Genomic DNA, 19,556 nt, shown 5'->3' with positions numbered 1-19,556 from the left:
TGGCATCAAGACATAATCTTTCCAGGCATGGTGGATCACACCTGTACTCCCAGCACTTTGGGAGGCTTAGGTGGGAGGATCGTTTGAGCCCAAGAGTTCCAGACCAGCCTGGGCAACATAGCGAGACTCCATCTCTAGGAAAAAAAAAAAGAGAGAGAGAGAAAAAAAATCTTCATTAAAGTCTGAGACTATGATTTTTAGAGAAGCTACCCGTCTTCTACCTTCAAAACAATAGAAAGGGTCCCAGTAAATCTCAATTTTATTACAGAAAAGACAACGCTTGGAATTCGTGGTCTAAGAAACTTTCCCCTCACACTAGTCTCTTAAAATTAGATCTGGAAAAAGGATATATTTACAGACTTGGGGGTCCTGACTACCTCACAACGAGACAAAGCATTACACATTCTGTTTTAAAACTTCCCTTCAAAATATTAACCTCATAAAGGATATACAAAAACAAGACACCAAAGTCCCAGAATATTTTTCAGATCAGGGTTTCTGAGCCTTAGCCCTACTGACGTGTTAGGCCTGATAATTTGGTATTGTAGGAGGCTGCATTGTGTATTGCAGGATATTTATCAGCATCCTTGGCCTCTACCTACTGGATGCCAGGAGCACCCCACCAATGGCTGTGACAGCCAAAATATGACTGAATGTCATATGTGACTGAATGTCCCTAGAGGGAGCGCCAAAACCATCCCCATGGAGAAATGCCTCTCTAGAGAAGAGTTAAACCTTTAACTTGCCAAAAGATGGTTATTTTGTCCAACCTATACAAACCAACTATCCATACAGTTGGAAGCAAAACCTGATTCCTTCCAAAGTAAAGCAGCTACAGGTCCTGTAACAGTTTTTTATCACAACCATGCTCAAAAAGAGGATCAATTCTTTTCTGAGAAAATTCCACCATTCGAGTTTCTCTGAGTTGTCATCTTTTCCTTTAGAACCCAGATTTCTTTCCCAGAATCTGATCAACACATAAAAGGCATCACAGGCATTCAGAAAGACTCATTTTCCAATTCTGTTTCCAAATCCCACCCTGATTCAACAGCAGTGACGGACAGTCTCTTGTAACTGATCAGAGCGAAAAATAAATAAATAAATAAGTAGTCTGCATTTACTAAAAGAGTCCACGATGAGAGATCGTTGCTTTATGTATTACACATTAACAGGATTTCACATGACAGCGCCAAAAGTCGAATGTGGTTGCTTTCCTTGTGATCCTTTTCAACCCCCAATTCAATTACCAGGCTCATTTTTCTGATGAATCATCAGTAGAGAGCCAGACTGTTTTTAGAGAGTGATATGATTCTCAACTCAAACAACAGACTGCTTTACCTACCTGACACCAAATAGACACTTAGTCTAGCCCTGAAAAAGGTTAGACCTTAGTTGCTAACCCAGTGCAAAATTAACCCTTTATAGAACTTGGAGTTTTTCAAAGACAGCTGTTATGCAACTGACACCAAAGAAAAATGAAAAAAAAAAAAAAATACTAAACAATGTAGTGAAGTGTGTGGTGTTACTTTATTGTTGTAACGCTACATCGGACAGCCTCAGAGATGCAAATCTCAGCTCTAGGCCACAATTAAATTGATGCATCAAAATAAAGACTTCACATAAATTTTCAAACATCACAGCAGCTGTGAAATGTTAGGTCTTCAATATTGCTTTTCCCTCAAGGATTTTCTTTTTTCTCTACCTCTTCTTCCTTCACTAAAACGATACGCAACCAGAGAAGCAACATCTGCCATGTTGATATTGCCACAGATAGTGAATCTCTATAGAATTCAGGGACTGGTGCCATAAACAAGGAGGTTTCTTTGAATTCCAAAATTGCCTGGAAACTGAAAGTAGAACAAATGGACACGCGACCACCCAATATTTAGGCTGCGCCTCCCAGCTGGCGTGATTCTGAGCTGAGTGCTTTTGCTACAATCACATACAGAAAGTGAGTGCACATTTCTGAGTAGTGAGCATGGGAAGACACAATAGTTACAGCAAGGAGTTACAGCAGTTTTTCCTCATTCTTGCTCCTTATTCATGTGCCCTTCTAGGTTTCAAGTTGCTTGAAGCTGTTGACATCACAGACACCAAGAGTCCATATTTTCACCAGTAAATCTCAGTGGTAAAAGTGAACTCCCTGACGCAAAGGACTCTGGAATGAGCTCTAGCTTCATGTCTTCAGTTCAAACATAAAGAAATAAGAAGGTAATGACTAAAGGGCAATTATGGTTGCCTTGGTTACATCTCCAACTTTTGGCAAATATGTTAGTCTTTCTGTATCTCTATGTTTTAATACTTATTTAAATGGTATGTAAAAATACCAGAAAGATGTCATTTTTATTGGCATAGCTATATATCTTTTTCTTTCTCGATTATTATTCTCTGTATCAACTGTATTCCTATCCCTTGGTTTCAGATTATCTGCCACTGCTGAAATGGAGGAGAGAGGGCTGACATCTCCCACTCTCACTGTCTTCCATGCATTGCTGCATTCTGAACGTGATGCCTAGGGGCCTCCCGGCTAACTGGATGTGTAAATAAGAGTTTTAGATCACTTCAAGGTGTCATTCAAATTTTCATCCTAGCTAACAGGGAGGAAATTCACCAAATCCACCCTGGGGCCATTTTCCCATCTCTTTTCCTGCTGACAGTTAATGTACCAGACAAAGGCACAGCAAGTCTCATATTAGGATCTTTCAGGACTAACTCCCCCATCCTTTCTCCAATCTTAAAAAGATTACTCTTCTCACTCATGGATTTAAAAGAAGAAATACAAGAAGGACTAAAAAGGTAATATCTATTATCGGACTTCTTTTCATAGATATTCTTTTTCTTATTTATCTATATCTAAAACCACTAGCGATCATAACGTACTTGAAATTTTATTGAGTAAGACGTAAGAAGAAGAATAGGACAAACACCTTAAGAGTGCAACTTTGTAACTTAGTATTCTTTATCCATTATATAATTTGAAAATTATTCCCTACATTATTGTTGCAAGCATGGAGGCTCTTTGATGCTATTAGATTTGGGCTCCTGGCAAGATTTCTCTGCCTGTGTATTCTAACAATAAGTACCATTATAGTAATCCCCACAGTGTGAAGACAATCACAAGTAAATGGCCAAGAGGAGATGTCAATGGTGCTTCAGGCAGTGGTTCCACTAACCCCACTAATAAAGGCTTTGAACTTGAGTAATAGAAAAGCTATCTCTTGGAACCCCTTTACCAAAGACTGCTTTCTATAATGGTCAAGGGCAAATACCAAGATTCAACAGAATACCTAAGTAAAAATAGTAACCCCACTAGCCAAAGGTTTTGAAAGAGATCTTGCTCTAAACTACCTCTATACACAACAATATTGGTAATTCTAAAACAATTTGTAAGTCACCAAGAATGTAAAGCAAACCCAGGGAAGTTGTAAAATCTCCGTCCTTGTCAAAGGACTTGCTTCACAGCTTCTCAGAACAACAGCTGAGGCAGGCTAGGAGAGATAAAGTCATACTCCATAACATCCCTGTCCTATAAAACTCTCTGCAATAATAGATACACTCTATATCTGCACTGTGCAACATGGTAGCCATTTGACTTATGGCTTTTAAGCATTTGAAGTGGAGCTGTGCAAATGAGTGATTGAATTTTTAATTTAATTTTAATCATGTTTAAATGTAAATAGCCACATGTGTCAATTGACCATTATATTGAATAATTCAGGTTTAGAAATTGAGGAGGGGAGCAATGAAGATTGATTGTCTGGTCTAAGTAAGGGAGAAGGCATTGCTAAGAAAGCTGTAAGCCTAGCAAGGACAGCACCAGAGTTTCATCTTGTACACCACCTCCAACTGATTGCTAAGGAATGTCTGCTCCCAAGGCGAAGGCTGAACTCAATAGGAAAGAGTGCTGTGATGAGTTTGCAATGACTAACATGAACCCAGGAAGGGGAGCTGGTGGCACATTTCCTGCATATTTCCTAATGTCAATATGGTGAGCAGAACTTAAACCCTGCAAACAACGTAGAAAGAAGTAAACAAGGACAGGTTCTGAGGCTCTAAGATACATGGCCATTCCAGAGAACAGGCTGGATTATGGTTATGTGTTCGCTGCCTTGAATAAATATGGTTAGACAGGGGGTCTGAATATATGCCTACAGCTAAGGGGCCACTGGTGTCAAGTATTTTTCTTTTTTGGTTGTTTATTATCTGTAATGTTTATTTAGTTGTTTACTTGTTTAGTATCTCTCTCTCTCTCCCACTAAAATATGGGCTGCATAAGAACATTGACCATCCTGTCCGAGGAAGTAAGTCTTAGATAAAAGATTATCAAAATAGGTACCCTGATATGATTGCTACTACATTAGGATTGGAGAAACTGCCTGAAAAGACAGACCTGTCCCTATCCTCATGACATACATTAGACAGATTTCACAACTAAGAATGTGTGATATCACATCAACAGGGACTTTACTTATTTTTTCTAATTTAAGTTCAGGGGTACACGTGCAGGTAAACTTGTATCATTGGGGTTTGTTGTACAGATTATTGCACCACCTAGATATTAAGCCTAGTACCCATTAGTTACTTTTCCTGATCCTCTTCCTTCTCCCACCCTCCAACCTCCAACAGGCTCCAGTGTGTGTTATTCCCCTCTATCTGAGGAACCTGACTTATAAGGTATGCAGGGAAAGGTTCAAATCAGGGAAAGCTTCCTTGAGGTATTGAACTGAATTTTGAAGGCTGAGTAGGAATTAACTGGGTGACAAGAAAGTGACAGAGAGGGAAGGAAGAGCATTCTAGGCAAAGGGAATGACTTGAGCAAAGGCTTGGGGTAGGACATTGTGAGCTCAAAAATCTCCAAAATATATATATATTTCAAAAAGGTTATTATTACTTTCATCCAAAAAGCAAGCAAGATAGGCAGGAGAGCAGGTTTTCAGGGTCAGTTGACGAGGCCCCTGGTGGTGTCCTGCCACTCAAATCCAGCCCCTTAGACCTCCTGGGCTCACGAACCCATGCAGTATCATCTGAGGGTATCCTTCTCAGGAAAGACCACACGATCCTATGCACCCTGTCCCCCAGCTCCTTTAACTCTGATGTTCTTTTGTTCACTTCCTTAAATAGAATAATAGAAAACCGTGAATGCAGGTGGGACTCATTTATCCAACAAAACTAAAGTGACGGACAGATATATATTCAGATTCAGGCAAGAATTTATAATAGGCTTTGCTCATGCACTGTTGAATTTGAGTTTTGGGTCTAGACAGTTCCTGAACAGTAAAGGATACTGAGACTCAAAGAAAATGTGACTTGTCCAAGAGTTCACCGTTAGAAAGGGCAGATCCAGGATTCAACGTCGTACCATCCAAGTCCCACATTCTTTCCTACAAGAGCAGTTTTTTCCCAAATGAGGGTTCCCATGGGAAATACAGAGTCAGATTCTTAATGACACAAACCCTACCAACCATGCGACTCTTAAAAAAAAAAAAAAAATATTGAGCTGATTTTTGTTCTGCCAGTGAAAGCACTCTTTCAAAGAGCTTTCCCTTCTCCAGCCAGGGAGACTGGCATTCTAAAACACAGCTAGCATCCTAAAACACACTAACATTGTGGTTAGAGGCTTCGGGGAGCTGCATCAGAAAGTTCTAAGGCCACTTATTCAGAAAGGTAATATTGTTCCTCCAATTCAAATCCAGAGTCTTGCTTTGAACTATTTTTAAAGTCAATTTGAAGAACCTGGAATCATTCATAGGGCCTCATTAGTTCTGAAATACAATGAGTCATTTTCAGACTCACAGATCGAATGCCCCAAAGCACATTCAACAATGACAGCTCTCATATCCTGAGAGCCTATAAAGGCACAGATGTTTTACATGCATCCTATAAGTAGGGTGACTAACTTTCCGAGTTTACCTGAGACGGAGAACTTTCAGTGTTAAACTAAGATGAGTTAGTAACTCTGCTCGTAATTCAATCCTGTAACTTCAGGTATAGTAAGAAGACCTTATCCATCATCTTTATTGATAAGAAAATCAAGCCCAGAGTGTTCATATGGCTTGCCCAAGGTCCTGACAGCCTACAGAAACACAACTGGGGTTTAAAATGGGGTCCAATTCCCAGGAACGACCCCAAACCTAGGCCCATGGGTAACACAGCAGTGCTATTTAGCTGAGAGATGCACATCCCTGGGTGCTGACATGTAAATGAACACTTCAGATCTTCCACTTCTCTGGAGAACTCTCACTTTTCTATCTTCTGAAATGGATAGGATTTTTTCTTCAGGACTGAAATAAAACTGGGAGCCTTCTCTTTGCCTTAAGCTCAATGTTCCAATTTGCATGTCAGTGCCAGCAGTGTTATTTCACCTGAGGGCTGCTTTTAAAACACCCAGAGCAGTGCAAGGGATTTGGCTGGGAAACCAACCAGTCAGTTGTGGAGAACAAGCCTTGGAGTCACACCTGAGGAAGTGGAAAGAGTATATCAGGAAGACTTAAATTTAATTCCTTCTCTGACATCTACTAGCTGTGTGACCTCAGGGTTAATAATAGGTATGTCTCAGGATTACTGTAAAGCATGAGACCACCTGATGTGAATCTACCTTGCTCTGTGACTGGCACATGATAAATGCCCAACAAATGCTAGTTCACCAACAATCCTAACAAAGCAAGCTTGAAAAGTCCCTCACTTTGTAATCTCCTCAAACTTCCACTAGGGTTTCTGAAACCTAAATCTAGGTGAAAATAATAGATTGTATCAATAAAGAATATAAACGACCCAATTTTTTCTAAGACAGGGCAAAGATTTGAACAGACTTTTTACCAAAGAAACAGAGATAGCAATTAAGCACGTAAAAAGATGCTCAATATCATTATTTAATAGGGAAATACAAATTAAAGCCACAATGAGATATCATTGCACATCTACTTGAATAGCTAAAATTAAAAATACTGCCAATGCCAAGTGTTCACATGATGTGGAGGAACTGGAACTCTCAGGGACCAGAACCGATAGAAATGTGAAACCATTGAGCTACTTTTAACAATAGATTGGCAACTTCTTATAAAGTTAAACACACACTTATATGACCCAACAATCTCATCCCTAGAAATTCATCCAAGAGAAATGAAAATGTCCTCACACTCACAAAACAAAGCTTATAGCAGCTTTATTCATAAAAGCCAAAAATTTGTGAGCAACCCAAATGTACATCATCAGGGAAACAGAAATGCAACATGTGGTATACATCCATACAGTGAAATATTACTGAGTAAGAAAAATGAACTATTGATACATACAACAAAATGGGTGGATATCAAATAAATTTTGTTAAGCAAAGGAAGTCGGATACAAAGGGATATATACTATCTGATTCAATTTACAGAAAATTTTGGAAAAGACTTGGAAAAGGTGAGGGAATTATGCAGCAAGGAATGCAAAAGACTCTTTGAGGATGATGAAAACATCCTACATCCTAATCGTGGTGGTTACAGAAGTGCACACACTTGTCAAAACCCAAACTATAGATTTAAAAAGGGTGAGATTTACTGTCTGTAAATTATACAGAAATTAATGTTACTTAAAAAACAGATTGTATTCCATGGTGGATATGTGCCATATTTTCTTTATCTAGTCTATCATTGATGGGCATTTGGGTTGGTTCCAAGTATTTGCTATTGTGAACAGTGCCATAATAAACATACATGTGCATGTGTCTTTATAGTAGAATGATTTATAATCTTTTGGGTATATACCCAGTAATGGGGTTACTGGGTCTTAAAGTATAATAAAAATAGATAAAAATAAAAATAAAACATTGTACAGAACAAGGAGATCTAACGTGGGGAGGGGGGTGTAAGTCTGGGAAAAGCATATAGGAGGAAGCATGGGACAGACGGACAGCGCAGAGCCAGCCACTAGTTCTTGCAAATGAATCGTGACCTGTGCCTCTGATTATTTGTGGAGCATCTCAGGAAATAAAGGAGCCACGCACTGATCAGTGTGTCTATGTGTTCCACAGTCTCATTTCGTTTGGCTATTCATTGGAATGCTTGTTAGACAGGTCAATACTTTATCTTACAAAACATGTTAAATGGCCTCAATTTTTAAGAATATGCTACGAGAATCACTATTCCTTCTGCTGCCTCCAGTTATGTTTTTGAGTGAGCTCAGGAATATCTTATTTTTAATTACTTTTTAGAGGTAAAAACAATAGGCTAGTCTAAGAGCATGAATCCATCTTACCACTGACAGTAACTCTGCCATGGCTGTGCCTATGAGAAAAAGAAGATAAACTCAGCAAAAATTCCTCAGCCTAATCTCAGGCTTGACACAGGTGCCCCCAGCCCCCTATCCATAAGGAAGTACACAGAGGTCTACAGAGAAGTGAGGACAATGAGGACAGTGGGGTGTGATGGGCTATGATGGCATAAGACAGGATGCACATGAGAGAGATGGGTTGGGAAAGGGTTAAGGCTGCTACCTATTCTTTCTCAAGAAAGGCTACTCTCCTGACATAAATTTTATTTATCATTTTTGGTGCTTAAATGCACTTCATGTATGAAATGATGTAATATCCTCTCTTGTCATAAACAGGAGTTAATTCTATTTTTGTCTCTACATTTTCTTTTAAATTTACTGATGTAGGGAATTCCCAAGTCTGGAAACCCCTGCTGGACAGTGTTAGACTGCTATGACAGCCTCAAAGTTTTACTCTCAACCTATTTGTAAGATAAAGTCCACACTTCCTGGCATGGCATTACAAGGCCCTCATGATCAATATACCTCTAGCTATTACCTCTACTCAATTCTATGACAAACTTCTGAATCTTTCTCAGCCATTCCAAATACTGACTCATTGCCTCTCTCTGGAAAGCTCTTGCTCTGCATCTCCTACTCCTCTTAAACCTGGTGAAATGGCTCCTTTCCATGCAGCCTCCATTCAGGGAGGGCAGTTGAGCCGCTCTCTGCAAAACCTCTTATTCTCATCTCTTTCATGGCCCTCACCCTCTTATAGCATTATGATCTCCACTGAACTGTGGAGGAGTTTTAACTTCTTTAACTTTGCAGTTCCAGCTAATATGTGTTGACGGAATGCATCAATGCAGAATTCAACATAACCACTATTTATTGAGCACCTCCTACGTGCCAGGCATGGTAGGTGCCAGAAGAATGTGTGCCCAGGAATGAACTGCTTACTTCCAACACTTGCCACCCAAAAATCAGAAACTAACATTGTCCATCATTCCACCACCTACAGGACTTCCTCAGTAGGTACAAGGTCAAAATGTGAGGACGGAAACATCTGGACATGTAAATTCAAAGGTCAAAGAAAAAGCTTTAGCAATTTGAGCAATCAATCAATTTGCCTTAATTTACAGGCAGACAAAAATTCTTAATATATTTTATTCTAAAGGACAGGAGTACGATGAAAGGTCTGTATTTTAAAACATCAGGGCCCAGCTGCACCCATTGTCAGATTATCTGTTCAGGAGATGTGTGCTGCTGATCTCATTTTCTAAGTTGAGAAACTAAGAATTCTGAAATTCTAAAGCAGACTCCAAATGTTTCATGTCACCATATAACAACTCAGAGAAGATTAGAGTTTCCTAAGACTTTGACTTATGTCACCTGGATGCATGTTCCAGGTTAAAAGGTATTCAAGTGCCAGCTCTGCCTTTGGGCAAATCACTTATGGGACCTCAATTTTCTCCCATGTAAAAATAAAGAAGGGAGATTAGGTAGATGAGACCCAGTGGGATATGCATTCCAATCCAGTTTTCTAATTCTAGGAGTCTTATTTTGCATATAAAAATACGGATCGGCTAGGTGCAGTGGTTCACGCCTGTAATCCCAACACTTTAGGAGGCCGAGGTGGGCAGATCACAAGGTCAGGAGTTTGAGACCAGCCTGACCAACATAGTGAAACCTCGTCTCTACTAAAACCACAAAAATTAGCCGGGGTGGTGGCGCGTGCCTGTAATCCCAGCTACTCAAGAGACTGAGGCAGGAGAATGGTGTGAACCCAGGAGGCGGAGGTTGCAGTGAGCCAAGATCGTGCCACTGCACTCCAGCCTGGGCAACAGAGTGAGGCTCTGTCTAAATAAATAAATAAATAAATAAGGATCAAGTTCTCTGCCCTTCTTCCTGTGCATAAGTACGTGATAGATTCCATACTTTCCTCTGTATTCTTTCTTTTAAAATGGTAGGAATACAATGCTACAAAATGTTCCAGATTCTTGTCTAAATATGTGTCTGTTTCTCCCTCTCCTTTTTTCTCATTCTCTTTCTCGTTCTTTCTCTGTGCCTCTCTCTATCTAGGAAAGCAGTGATAATGGTTATTTTGGCAACTAATATCTATTGTCTTTGGTCTGATAACAGCACCATGATTTTTTTCCCCCCCCCAGGAATTATACCCCGTCCAAAAGATACAATTTGAAGGACACTACATTGAGGATTCCCACCTTACCCTGGCCAAGAAGCAGCTATCTGACGCAAGAGAGGCCAGTTAGATAACCTTCCCAAAAAATCCATGTCTTGAGCAGAGTGGCATAAAGGCGAAAAATGGCTGGGATTTATTTTTCTTATGTCAGTGCCCTTAAGAAACCTTTCAGTACTTTCTACTACTTAAATCTGAGCAACTCTTGTGTCAGCATTTCCCCAAAACTAGCTTTGTCATTTTCTCTTTGATTTCTGTAATTACCTTAAAATTTTACAATATAATATTTTGCTCAAAGTAAAGTCAGTTTCTGTTTCCTGAAACCAAAGAGCCCTAACAGATACAACTTTTTAACTCAATCATTTTGTGAGTCTTAAAATTTGCCACCTAATCTTCCTGAAAAGCCATAAATATAATGTGCAAAAGCAGAGCAATCCATTTTCTTCACTAGGGTCTTAGGCATATTTCTGGGGCCTGGGGTAGGATATAGGGACTTTTCATCCTGCTCTTCCTTGGCTTTCCTGATGAGAAAAGAGCAGACTATTGACAAGTCAGGATAACTGTTTTCTAACCTTCTGCCTACCAGGACCTGAGAGCATCTTAAGGACCACAGGGCAAAACCAGGTGGATGAGCACCAACTTGGTTTGACTGTAGAAAAGTATGTCTGTGTCATTTCCAGTCCCAGAACCTTCTGGCAAACTGAAAAATTGAGGGTGACTTGAAGCCCCAACTCATACAATTTATTCACTATTACTGAGCAGTCATTACCTGTGAAGCACTGAATCAAAAACTCTATACATTTTATCTCATTTGAGCTATATAATAACCATAGATGGTTAGCACTATAATTATTCCTATTTGACAGATAAAAGGGTTAAGTTTTGGAAAGGTTAAGACCTTGTCTAAGGTCAAGAGCTAATAAAAGACAAAGCCAGGATCAAACTGGGGTCTTTTTTATTTCACAGTCAACAGTTTTAATCACATTGACATCCTACCTATTGTGGAAACGTTTCTGCTTCTGTGCCGGAAGTCAGAGTTCACCTGGCTAATATACAATGTAAAACCAAAAAGGCTTCCATTAGATTTCATGCCAGAAACGATCACCCAAGGGTTAGGCATCAAAGTGAACTACCTTGAATTTATCCATTTCCTTTTATCCTCTGCCTGCCACTTGAGACTTTGCTGTCCTCTGTGTACTGACAAACCCTGTCTTACCTGGAGCAGGAATGTTTTTCACGTTAAAACAAAAAAGGAAGACCATTATTCCTCACAAGTTAACAGCACTCAAGAGCTTTGCCAAAGCTGTAACTCCCCCAGGGCTCACTGCAGTTGATGCAGAACTTCAGGGACCTCCAAATTTGTACTTTGCAAGCTGCTCCTACTCAACAGATAAAAGGGAGAGAGAGTCACACAGAACTTAAATTTGACTCTGAAATACCCTCTCACAGAGCCTTTCAGGTATAAAGACCACCTTAAAGACTGAAAGAATAGAATGGAAAGCAACTATATGTTATACATTCACTCAAAAAAAGTTTTACTACACAAGTTAACTAGTAGTTTCGTACAAATGTTCATCTCTTTATTGTAATAGACATACCTTGATTATGTAGGATGTTAATATTAGAGGAGACTGGGCAAAGGATATATCTTTGCATCTCTTTTATAAATGTAAATTTATTTCCAAAATAAAAGGCTTTCAAAAATGTAATGACATTCTTGATAAGAGTCCCTACAGTATGCTCCTAAAGAATGACTGTTAGAACAGCGTTACTGATGGAATGCACTTGAAGTGAGAATTGAGTCATTTTCATCAATGATGTATCATTGGTAGCAACAGTACAGAGTTCCTCTAATCCAAAGCCATGGGAATAACACATCTTGCAAACCAAGGATTTAATCAGAGTTGAGCAAAAAAGAGAGTTTGATCACAATGCTTTACATCTGAGCCATAAACATATCTTCTATATAAAACACTGTAGTAAATAGTATTGGCAGAGGGGAGGTGAAGCTGGTGTAGGGTGTGAGGAAGGAAGTAAAAGGGAGGACAGAAAGCACCATTCATATATTCATGAATGAGATGAACCTGAAGGAAGCCAATAATCATTTTTATTTAGCATTTAGGATCAGATCAGGGGAAGAATTTCCACATTTGCATAAGTAACTTTATAATACAGAAGGAATAAGACACTGGAGTGTAGGTCCTCGACACAAGAAACTTTTCTTTAACTTTTCCAAAGAAAGTTTCAGAAACACCTATCCAAGAGTTATTTGGTATAACCAAAGCATTTCAGAAGAATTTTAAAAAGCAATGAAAGGATGAAATATTTAGAGCCTGCAAAAAACTTTCTAAGAAAGTTCTGAGGATGATCAAACCCAGAATCAAGAGCACTTTCAAGAATTTGAAGGTCTCTTACTTAAGGACCATGAGCATTTAATCTTCTTTGCTAAGACTAGAAGGAAATATCTCACTAGGTCACCAAAGGTGATTACAATATTATCTTTGGATGTCATTGCAAAGAGAAGAGGCTGCTTTTTGTAAGGGTTTAATATAAACCTGCCTTAAAGCACAGAGGAAGAATAGATGGTCTATTTCAGGTCTGTTTCCTCCCCAATTCATGGAATCAAAGCAATATAATATGCAGCTGCTTTAATATTTCTTTGAAGAGTATTTGCTGGAGAGGAATCAGGAAACATTATTCTAGGACAGAAAGCACCAGTCACATCATGAAACTCAGGCGTAAAAAATCCCTTGACTGATCCAGTTTTCTAACCTCTCTTCCTATTTCATAGACTTTCTGAGGACATATGACCACGAACCTGAAATCTAGGAGACAAGCTGATCTGGCGCTAAGCTCTGATTTCTTTTCCAATAAGACAACTGAGACAAATTCATATGAGAATAAATCATGGCCCTAAATCAGAGTCTTAAAAAAAAAATGCCATTAGCCCCTGATACTTTATTTTCAAGGGGTATATCCACTCACATCTTATTTATAATACCCTTAAGGTAAAGTTAAAGTCAATAATTCAGTTTTTGAAATTTGTATTTTATTGCTCTCATTAATGAAAAGAAAACATAATCATCTGGTACATTATGTTTGTATATTACTGTTTGAAAACCATACTGTGATAAACTCCTCCACCTCACCCCAAACAGCTTGATACAACCCCATTTCACTTTATACCAGTTTGTCTTCTATTTATATTTTAATAGAATAATTTGGTCAGACATCCAAAGGACTTCCTACTAATGAAATATGAATTTTCTAAGAAAAATCAATTTATAACTTGCCTTAGTATCCATCAAAGACAAGAACACTTATTAAAGTCTGAAACACAGCAACCATCCTCAGACTCAAAAGAACCAGTAGGACAGTATCAGAGGCAAGCAAAGGGTTAACACAGCTGCTGTCTAGGTTAAGAGAAGGATGCAACATAATTTTTTAAGACAAACACCTGGAGGGAAAAAAAGTAGTATTTTGTTTCCACCTCAAGAAATCGCAGACAAACACGAAGCAAATCGCATCATCAGAATACTCAATTATCTGAACATGCTAATTAACTAAATGTAATCAACCCGCTTTCAGTCCTCTTTTAACCTGCTGTAATATTTCTAGTGCATTGCCTTCCTTATTCCTCACAACTGGTAGAACGTTAGACAGTCTGCATGGTGCATCAAAGGGAAACAAATAAGCACAGATTTTTGCTGATGGCAGGAATTTCTCATGCTCAGGGCATATGAATCAACAATATGGAAATGGCAGTACTGGCTGTATATTTTAATTATTCTCCACACCTATTTTGCAAAAGAGGCTTAAAGTTCAATTAGGTAATTGATGCTCAGTTATGGTTATTTCATAAAACTGAGCGCAGACAGTCATTTAAAGTAGTAAATATGCAGTCATGACAGAATTAAATATTCATGAAATCAAGAGCGACTGGAAAGCTGAGGATATCAGAATATTAAAATTCATCATAGTTTTCACAATGTAAATCTTGTATGCATTTGTAAGGCACCCCGGTCGCATCTAGAGTGTGTTCAAATTCTAGTTCCTTGGTAAACTTCCATTTAAATAACAATATTGATTTTGGAAGATAAACAACAATTTTGATTCTTAGCTCAGTTTCAAAATGCAAAACAATTCTGAACATTTGCAAATCTGAACTTGTTAAATGAGCCTGTCTCCAAACACAGAACAGCAATTCAATGTGATCCCGACATGTTTCCAGTATTTATTTAATCCACTAGTATCTTAGGAAAGCTCTAACAGAAACCAAGGCAATCTCCATTAAGGGGCACTTCATGACACACAATTCCTTTCTAACTAGCAGAAATGCCCATTTTCCTGCACACTTCCTTAAGTGAGCAGAAGTGAGAAAGTAGATTGACTGGCTCATTTGCTTCCAATAGTCTGATTTGTTGAACCAACTTTTCCCCAATATTACCAGCCAGTTTCAAAATATATTAACAAATATACAGTGTACACTTTATACAGATAAAACAAAGCAACATTAGCTTCTACAAAACTAAACTCCGAGTGTGTGAAGGAAGACTGCTCAGAGACAAAGCTGTAATAAACACACCCTACTAATACTACCAAGGCAGTATTTTCTATGCCATTTCCCCTACTTTACAATTTTCTCAGCGGAAGAGACATCAGCACCAGAAAATAACATTCAAGCCATTTCTTACTAGAATCAAATTACCTGAAGAACTCCTCTTTCCACAGCAAGTAGCAGCTATCCCCTGGTCTACAATGACACAGCAGGGCTGCAAAGGATTTGGAGGGCTCATCTGCTGCCAGGCACTTGATCTCTGCCCTCCTAGAAGGAGGATGCCAGGTCAAGAGGAGGACCTCCAGCTTAGAGCAGGGTTAAGCAGGGCACTCCATTCTGCAAATGAGCCAAACTTTGCTCCCATTGTTTTCTTTAGGTTGATGTCACCACCCTCCAAGGAGTCTCAGAAGCCACTTGGCAGCTCCTAAAGAACTGTTTCTCCTAGACCTATATCATCCAAATAAGCCTCAGTTAAACTGCGAGGGCAAGCAAAGGTCTCATCACTGCTTTACTGAGGTGCTGTGCTCGCCCAGAGCATCACACCGCATGTACCAGCAGACTTTTCTCTGCACACACCGCTGAACACTGAAACCAGGACAGACTTCTACACATACCCTCCAGTTCAGAAAGTCACTATCGCCCATGGATTCCCTTAAATCTTAAGCCTTCTTCACATCTGCCACCCCCACCCCCACACAAACGAGGGAAGAGGGTTGGGGAGCGGAGGGGTTAAAGTGACAGCCACGACAGCAACTCCTTGGTTTTGTTCAAAAGGTAGCACAGCGCCAACACTGTGGACCTACCTTGCTCTCTCCTTTCTCGCCGTTGGGTCTCGTCTCGGGATCGTCGCTGTCCTCAGCGCCTGCACTCTCGCCGGGCAGTTCATCCTGAGCCAGCTGCTGCGGCGGCGGCTGGGGCTGGGGCGGCTGTGGCGGCGCCTGGCAGGCTCCGCCGGCCCCCTGGGAGCGGGGGATGGGCTCCGGGCGCGGAGAAACTCCCTCAACATCCATCTCCATCTTCCCATTCACTGGAGGGCAAGACAAAAGCGGAGTGGAGACTTGGCAGCGGCGCCCGGCAGCTCCTCAGCTGCCCGTGGCACGCATGGCTCGCCGAGGAGGGGCCGCCTCCCGCGCGCCCTCCCTCCTGCCACCCTTCACCCGCGCTCCCCGCAGCTCCGCTCGCCTGCTCGGCTCCGGCCCTGGCGGCGTCTGGGCCGGGGAGCGCGAGGAGCGGGTGGCCGCGTGTCCTTGGAGCGCTGGCCTTCAGGCGCCCCTGGCAGTCCCGCTAAGCAGAGCGCATCCCGGCGGCGGCGGCGCCTCCCAGCCGCGCTCCCAGCCTCAGGGCCGCTTGGGGACTTGCTCTCCAGCCCGGCCCACGCTCCGGCGTCTCTTGGGGCCCCTCGGCGTTTCCCCTCCCTACCAACCTTCTGAACAAAGTTGCTGGAAGAACAAACCTGGTCGCCAGGATTTGCCCGGCTAAACTGGCAAGAATAGGGACTGTCAGGTGCAAGTGAAATCTACTGTCCCCGCCCGCTGACCAGGCGCCGACCCCTCAGCCTTATCCCCTCCCCAACGCAAAGGAGCCAAGGAAAGGAGGGATCTCCGACCTGTGCGAGGTGGTGGCGGCGAGGACTAGAAAGAGAGGAGCGTGCGGAGAGCTGGTGCGCCCACCCCCAACCCCAGGTGACCCTCGCCTCCGCTCTGGCCCTGGTCCCCTCCCTCCCCCGGTCGAGCGCGCCTCCGGGGTCAGTCCCTCCGCGCTGCGCGTGTGTATCCCAGAGCTCCGCTCCGGGGTCTGTTCTGCCGCTGGCGGCTCCGCGCCGCACAGCCCTGCACTAGAGAACTGGAGTAGAGAAGGAGAAGCCAACGGCAAATTCCGGGCAGGAAGTCGACCTACCCTTGCCTCTGGCCAGGTCGCAGGTTAGAACCGGGAAGGGGTGGGGCCCCTCGGGGACAGCGAGGACGCGAGTCTTGCGGCGCGCCGGAGTTTGGCGTAAAGGTCGGCAGCAGAGGGTCGATGGGGTAGGAGGAAGGAGAAGCGAGAAGTCGCTGCCAGGCATTTACTGCAATGTGCCCGGGGCGGGCGCCAGCTGGGCGCCGTCTCTTTTTGGTGGTGAGTTCTGTGCTGGAAGAGCGTCCTCAGCAGGGCAGGGCTCCACCAGGAGGCTTCGGTGGTGACCCCAGGGCAAGGAGTGCGGTGCGTCTGTACATTTAGAGATGGCGAGGGTAGACTTGGAAATTCTTAAATCGGGGTTCACCACTAGTCAGGTGATCAGGATGACTTCTCAGTTTAACACCACTTGATCCTGGGTAGTAGCTTACAACTTCACGGGAACTGCCACTGCAACTCTGCACGTCCAGGAGGGACCTTCAAGCGACTCTGGAGAGAAATGGCGGGTTATCAAGAACCTGTTCAATATTAAATAGAGCCCATTGTTCTGGGCTTTGAGTTCCATAATGCTCCCAAATGGATCAGCAGATTAATGAACTATTCATGCGTTTCTTAGCAGAGGATGGCTTTTTTCCCCCTAACATATATCACAGATCACACTTGCTTGATGAAACTGGAAAATTGCATTGCTCATCCCATAAATGCTTTGCATTAACTTAAACACAACATTTTACACACTGCCCCATAGGTGCAGTTACACAAGAACACATCATTAGGTTGTATTCCTCATTGCTATCTTTTAATCTGACTCTGCATGTATGACAGAAATTAATTGCCACTTTCATCAGTGTAGACAGCCAATCTGGGTAATGCAATGTGAACAAGCTTTTGAAAAAGAAGAAAAAGTTTAGGGACCAAATTACCCATTCTCTTTTTCTTCACATTTTCTAAAAATCAGATTTCAAGTTCATTTTCTCAATTGGGAATTGTTGAAAATAGAGTGGGCTCCTCCCCAGTACCTGGTAATAAACCAACAATCATTAGAGAAGGTTTATAATGGTAAATCAGATTATGTGTAATGTGCTTAGCAGAGGGTCTTAGTGCATAGTGAGCACCTAGCATTGTTATACTGAGAACAGTAAGATGATACAAGTTCACACTGAGTGTTCATCTGAAGACCTTGATTTACAAAAAAGAAGCTACCAATTTAAATTACCTTTATTTAAATTTCCTAAAAGATATTTGGTCTCTTTAGAGAATGAAACCCCTTCTGAAGACAGGAAGAAAGTCAATAATATTTTGTGCAATAAAGGTTTGAATGTGTCAGATTTTTTTTTGTTTTGTTTTTCTACAGTGTAGCAATAAAAATCATACGTCAGTTCAGACAGCAGCAGGAATAGCTGACTGGTAAGTTATTATTCTTCCATGCTTGCTACTTCCAAAATATGTTTGTGAACTTCTTTCAAGGCTTAAATGAAGATTACATCAAAATAAAGATACAATACTTCAATTAAATTTGTTCTAAATTTAGACATGTCCTTTTAAAGACTCTCATTGTTAAATGCAAATATTTCTCCTTCTGCCCCTCTATTTTTGGGGGATGTAGTTTTTTTAAGCATCTGTCACAAGTAAATATGGACTCGGAAAATATATTACATTTCTAAACTGTTGATTGCACCTAATTATGCATGTAAATTGCTACTTCAAGCATGCAGACAGCTTGCAACATTTTGAAAATTTTGCCCTACTAGTCATCTGAGGTATTTGTGTTACTATTTTGCAGTTGCCTTAAATGACTCTTCATTTCTCAATTAACTTTCCATTAATGATAGGTCTGTGAATAATTTTGACCTTTGACTTTCTCTTCCCAAATGATTTAAATTAGTAAATCAGCACTTTCAACAACATCACCCTTCTTCCTATTTATACCAGACCTCTTGATTTTTTGAGTCACTGAAATGGGACTTTACAAAAAGGTGTCCTGGCAGAGTAGTCACTCTAACTCCTTGCTACTGAGTATGATCCGTGAACCAGAATCTTCCCAACATCTGGGAGTTTGTTAGAAATGCAAAGTTTTGGGCCCTACCCTAGACCTACTGAAGCAGAATCTACATTCAGCAAGTGATTCCTACAACATTTAAGCTTAAGAGCCAGTGCTCTGGCACATCACGTGGTTAGTCTTTCTACATTATAATCATCTATGGGCACTCATTATTTCCCTGAAATACTACCAAGAAAGGCTTACTAGGAAATCACAATTTAGAAATATTTTTTTTAAGACATTATATTCCCCACGACCTCTCACCCTCCAGGATCTTAGTGATGCATAATGAAAAGTTTCATAAAATAAGAATTTATCGGCCGGCATGGTGGCTTATGCCTGTAATCCTAGCACTCTGGGAGGCGGAGGTGGGTGGATCACCTGAGGTCAGGAGTTCCAGACTAGCCTGGCCAACATGGTGAAACCCCATCTCAACTAAAAAAATGGAAACACTAGCTGCGCGTGGTGGCAGGCGCCTGTAATCCCAGCTGCTGGGTGGCCCAGGCAGGAGAATTGCTTGGACCTGGGAGGCGGAGATTGCAGTGAGCCAAGATGGCGCCATTGCACTCCAGCCTGGGGAACAAGAGCAAGACTTGGTCTCCAAAAAAGAAAAAAAAAAAAAAAAAATTTATCTA

At 41.3% G+C, this 19,556-nt stretch overlaps 1 protein-coding gene across 1 annotated transcript in view; it reads right to left on the bottom strand.

The window, feature by feature from the left end:
- Positions 1-17,052, bottom strand: part of LOC140708567 (uncharacterized) — a 631,061-nt gene extending 614,009 nt beyond the window's left edge. Inside the window, exons 1-2 of the mRNA XM_073023812.1 lie at positions 16,887-17,052; positions 15,794-16,017 (exon numbers count right to left, since the gene is read on the bottom strand). Coding sequence (XP_072879913.1) covers positions 15,794-16,017; positions 16,887-17,049 — 387 coding nt within the window. The 5' untranslated portion in view covers positions 17,050-17,052. The remainder of the gene's footprint in view (positions 1-15,793; positions 16,018-16,886) is intronic.
- Between the last annotated feature and the right edge of the window lie 2,504 nt (positions 17,053-19,556).

Source organism: Chlorocebus sabaeus, chromosome 15, assembly GCF_047675955.1.
Source record: "Chlorocebus sabaeus isolate Y175 chromosome 15, mChlSab1.0.hap1, whole genome shotgun sequence".
NCBI classification, from domain to species: domain Eukaryota; kingdom Metazoa; phylum Chordata; class Mammalia; order Primates; family Cercopithecidae; genus Chlorocebus; species Chlorocebus sabaeus.
The sequence above is the reverse complement of the archived record's forward strand: the minus strand, read 5'-3'. Positions and strand labels throughout refer to the sequence as shown.